Consider the following 4,591-nt stretch of genomic DNA (forward strand, 5'->3'; position numbering starts at 1 on the left):
CCAGTATGCTTTTTTCTTTGCCCTCAGGCCAGCCTGGATATCCACACTCAGCCATGAAGGTTTCTTGGACCCTTTTCCTGCCTTCCTGTGCAGTGGAATTGCGTCCTGAAGTCAAGCATTTGCGCTGTGCTAGTTACCCTCCCCATCTTTCTCTGAATAGCAAACTGGATCATTTCATGATCACTGTCCCCTAGCCTCCCTTGTACTAGCACATCCCCCACCAGGTCATCCCCAGAGGCTAACACCAGATCCAGTATGGCATTTTCCCTAGTAGGGACAAGTACCTCCTGCACGAGGCATGTTAGATCCCTTTGTGTTTTACCTGTACATGTAGAGGGCTATTTTCATATGCATTTTTTTCTTAGGTTTTCACTGATACTGGTATAGCATTATATGCAGGCTTACTGGCACTGCCTGTTACTTCCCATTCTAAACCCTGTTTTCAGCCACTTACAATTTATCCAACCTTTAACCATTTAAAGCTTGAATAAGCACCTTCTCTATTATTATTATTTTACATTTTAGCTAAAATAGTAGAGGCATGAAAAAATATATTGCTTGGTTCATGGTAAAAAAATACTGGCTATTTGTCTTTATTTCTTTATAACTCTGACACAAATTTTTTCACAATGGTAAAGACCAAGGCAGACTTTGAGGAACTACAGAAGGATCTGGCACTACGGCATGAATGGGTACTAAATGGCAGATAAAATGTAATGCAGATAAGTGTAAAGTGACGCACAATGACAAAAATAACTCAAAATAACGCAAAAATAACCCAGACTGTGCCCATAAACCACTATGATGGGCTCTACATTAGCTATTACAGCACAGGAAAGAGATCTGGGAGTGACTGTGGACAGTTTGCTAAAACATCAGCTTAGTGCTCAGCAGTAGGGCTGTGCAAAATGACTATATCTCGTTTTGATTTTGGATTCAGCCATTTCAGAGGACAGCGATTCATTTCAGTGTTTTGGATTGCTGCTCTGTTTCAATTTGGCAGAATCTGTTCCGGAGTTCGACGCTGTTTTGGAGATTCGGATTGGCTGGGGAGAGACAGACTCAGCTGGGTGGGTGCAGGTTCTCCCGTGGCTCCTACAGCTGTGCCTGCTTCTCTCCAGGTGCGGGGAGCCATAGGAGAAGCCCCCATGGCTACCCTACCGGGTCCCATCCCCTGCCCAGCCCCAGCCTAGTCCCCCAGTTTAAAAAAAGCTCTGCACTTACTAGCTACAGAAACAGCTATTGCAGTCTCTGGGCACTCATGGCAGAGCCTCCTTGCACAGTGCGGGGCAGTGGGGATCACCCCCCCACCTGGCACCCACGCAGCAGTTGCCCCATAGTGCAGGTGCAGCATGGCTCGGCAGAGCACCACATGTCATTTGGGACCTGGGGCCGCTGGGGCTGAGCAGTGCCAGGCTTCAGGTAACTACTGGAACCATCCCAGCTCACAGACAGCGTGCGGTGCCCTGCCAAGCTGCACTGCACCCGCACCATGGGGCAGCTGCTGTGCGGGTGTCAGGTGGGGAGGCGATTCCCACTGCCCAAGCCCCCAGAGGCCCTGATCTCTGCTGCTGCAGCCAGTGAGTGCGGAGCTTTAAGTGCCAGGAGGCTGGGGCTGGGCGGGGGATGGAGATGGGCAGGGCAGTCATGGGGGCTCCTCCCGCAGCTCCTCCAGTTCTGCCTGTTTCTGCCCCGGTGTGGGGAGCCGTGGGAGAAGCCCCACATCCCCCGCCCAACCCCAGCCTAGTCCTGGGACTTTAAAAAAAAAAAAAGCCTCACACTCAACGGCTGCAGCAGCAGCAACTGGGGCCTCTGAGCGCTCATGGCAGAGCCCCCGTGCAGCATGCGATAGTGGGGGGCAGCAGGGATCACCCCCCCCTCCTGGTACCCGTGCAACAGCTGTTGCATTGCACAGGTGCAGCGCAGCTCAGCAGATCGTTCTCCCCCTTTAAGAAGGCAAACTTGTCCCCTAGTCTAGCATGCCAATCAGCCCAGGGTACCTTATGAGTCCTACAGGCAGCAGACCAGACGAGCAGACAACCAGCCATCTCAGGGCAGCTCTTTCCTGCAGGAGCTCCTTCCTCTAGCAGCTGCCAGAGAACTAACCACAGCCGGCCCCCGCTCTGGGGCATATATGTGCCCAGGGCCCTGCCTCCTTTTGGTCAGCTGACTGTGTACAGGTGCTGCTCATTCCCTCATTAGCTGCTGCCCGGGCAACCTGCAGTGTGGAGCTCTGCCTAGCCTGCAGGGCTCTTTAGCTATGCTGCTTCTGCCCTTAGAGGAGCAGGCAAGTCTTAGTGCCCTGCAATACAGTGAATGAGGCAGGACCCCTTTCGAACAGGATGTATAATGTGCTCATACAATTAAAGATTGTATCATAACGTACCATACCAAAAGGGTCAGATTAAGGTTGGTAAAGTCAACATGTAAGTATTGACTTTGCAACCTTAATAATGAATAACGTTCTTAATAATGTTTGTGAGTACAATAATATATAGATAGAAATATCAACACATAGACTGCTTCTGTATAAATGCTAATACATTTAAATCAGGAGTATCTCCCAAATAAAGCCAACCGCCTAAAACAAAATCAGAATGAAAGAGAGATAGAGGTGTTTCCAAATCTTGTTGGCATCTTTCCCAACTCATATTTATTCTCGCTATCACTCAAATAAGCACCAAAGAAATTACGTTTTTCTAAAGTCTATGCTACCTGATTTCACAGTAAGTCATTGCTGCTTGAAAATGACTTCTAATGTTTACTTTAGTTTTAAACTCAAGAAAATCAAGTTTACATAATTGTACTCTTCATAATGACATGGAAAATAACTGGCAAGTACTCACCTCTCTAGGAAAGAATTGTAAATTATTGAATGACAAGTTGAGATACACCAAAGTATTGACTAAAGGTGTCAGGTCTGGAAGATGAAACAGAAAATAGGCCTAGAAGACATATGCAGAAGAAAAAAAATGTATTAGCTGCATTAAATCAACATGATTAAAGGAGTCCTAACAACCTTAAGAAAAGACTCCACCCTGACTTAATTATTTTTTAAATGACAAAATCTTTTAAATTAAGAGATTCCAGCAACATGACTTGATTGGTGAAGTGAATTCATATGCATCAAAGATCTGCTTAACTGGGGGACATTTTGGCAACGCAAATCTCTGTCCAACTCGAGTCTCACCTCAACACTCACTGGCTCTTCCTTCCCTCAGCACCAGATTCAAACTACTTCTTCCCACTGTCGAGGAGCTGCATGACCTACTTACTTCTCCACTGTTATTTTACTTATTCTTCTATAAAAGCTCTTTTAGATTCCTTTCCATGATCTTCTTCAGGTGCATGAGACATACTTTTAGGGTTTTTCTAGCTAAATAGCCCTGGTTCTGGGATTTACATATGCTGTTGTAAGCTGCAAGCCAAAAAACGACATATTCCTAAAAAAACAAACCTCTGTGTAATTTTTCGTCCTTCAATTTAATCCTTTGCTTTCAAACAAAACCCAGGACAGTATATACAAAAAACTATGATAAGAAAACAATAGGGGTTTATTATTTTGACTCAACTCAGGAAATAACAAGTGATGGCTTTGCATATACAGCCTTAATTTATACCCTTGTGCATAAACATTTTAATGTAGGATTTGATTAAATGTCTTCTATTATAAACATAAATTACATGTTTTAATACATGTACATATACAGTATCTATTTTCTTGTAAATCAGAGTCTAGGAGTCATTTTTATTACAGGCTCATAATGAAGCATGTTCACATAACTCTCATGTTTGATCTATAGTATATGTTAACTAAAAATACTAACAGTGAGAACAGAAAACCAAACATCAAAGTGCATAAGTTTCATTCACCTCCAGATATTCTTATGGGCAACTGTGATGCATGAAAAAGGTAAATGTTAGCAAGCACATGCCTCAAAGCATTCCTGCCAGTCTGGGCAGATGGAGACCCCCTATCAACTTTCCTGCTGGACCCATATCCTTCTTATACAATGCTACCATAAAATGCAAGATGCATGCAAAGGTCCTGATTTTGGTATTCTGTTTATGCTGCTTTTTGCTGGTATAATACAACTCACTTCAGTGGGACATATATTAATTTACACAAGGGAAAATGAAACAAGAAGTAGGCATTCTCTTAAGGCTAGGGATGGACATTAAAAAAGCCTGAGCTTGAATTGATTCAATCTTTGCAGGTTAGTCTAACCTGCAAAGCTTGAACTGATTTAGAGGTGGATAGACGTTCCCCTTTTCATTCCAGAAATGCAGACACATGCCCGCAGTGACTCAGGTTAGAAGCTGGGGGGCACTACAGCAGCCCTCCCTTCCCTTCCAAGATGCTGAGCTGAGGGCAGCCATGGCCAGGCCCCAGCAGGATGCTCTGATTAGAGGGGGGGTCCCCCTGCTGTTGATAATGGAGCACTTAGTTACACAGCAGGGAGTTACACAGGGAGCAGTTAGCATTTATCAGGCCATCAAACAAAACAAAGCCTCTCTCATTAGTTTAAGGTCTTCTTAAACAACTAAACAACTTTTCCCAAGGAAGGAACAGAGGGACATTACCAGCTAC

General features: G+C 44.8%; 1 protein-coding gene across 3 annotated transcripts in view; it reads right to left on the reverse strand.

Moving 5' to 3' along the window:
* The window catches only part of LRRC63 (leucine rich repeat containing 63), a 37,030-nt gene that overhangs the window by 5,466 nt on the left and 26,973 nt on the right, over positions 1 to 4,591 (reverse strand). For all 3 annotated transcript variants that reach the window (XM_019525519.1, XM_019525520.1, XM_019525518.1), the window contains one exon: positions 2,847 to 2,945. In XM_019525519.1, the coding sequence (XP_019381064.1) occupies positions 2,847 to 2,945 (99 nt within the window). The remainder of the gene's footprint in view (positions 1 to 2,846; positions 2,946 to 4,591) is intronic.

The sequence above is a fragment of the Gavialis gangeticus genome, unplaced genomic scaffold (genome assembly GCF_001723915.1).
Source record: "Gavialis gangeticus isolate Ggan-Ray unplaced genomic scaffold, GavGan_comp1, whole genome shotgun sequence".
Classification (NCBI taxonomy): domain Eukaryota; kingdom Metazoa; phylum Chordata; order Crocodylia; family Gavialidae; genus Gavialis; species Gavialis gangeticus.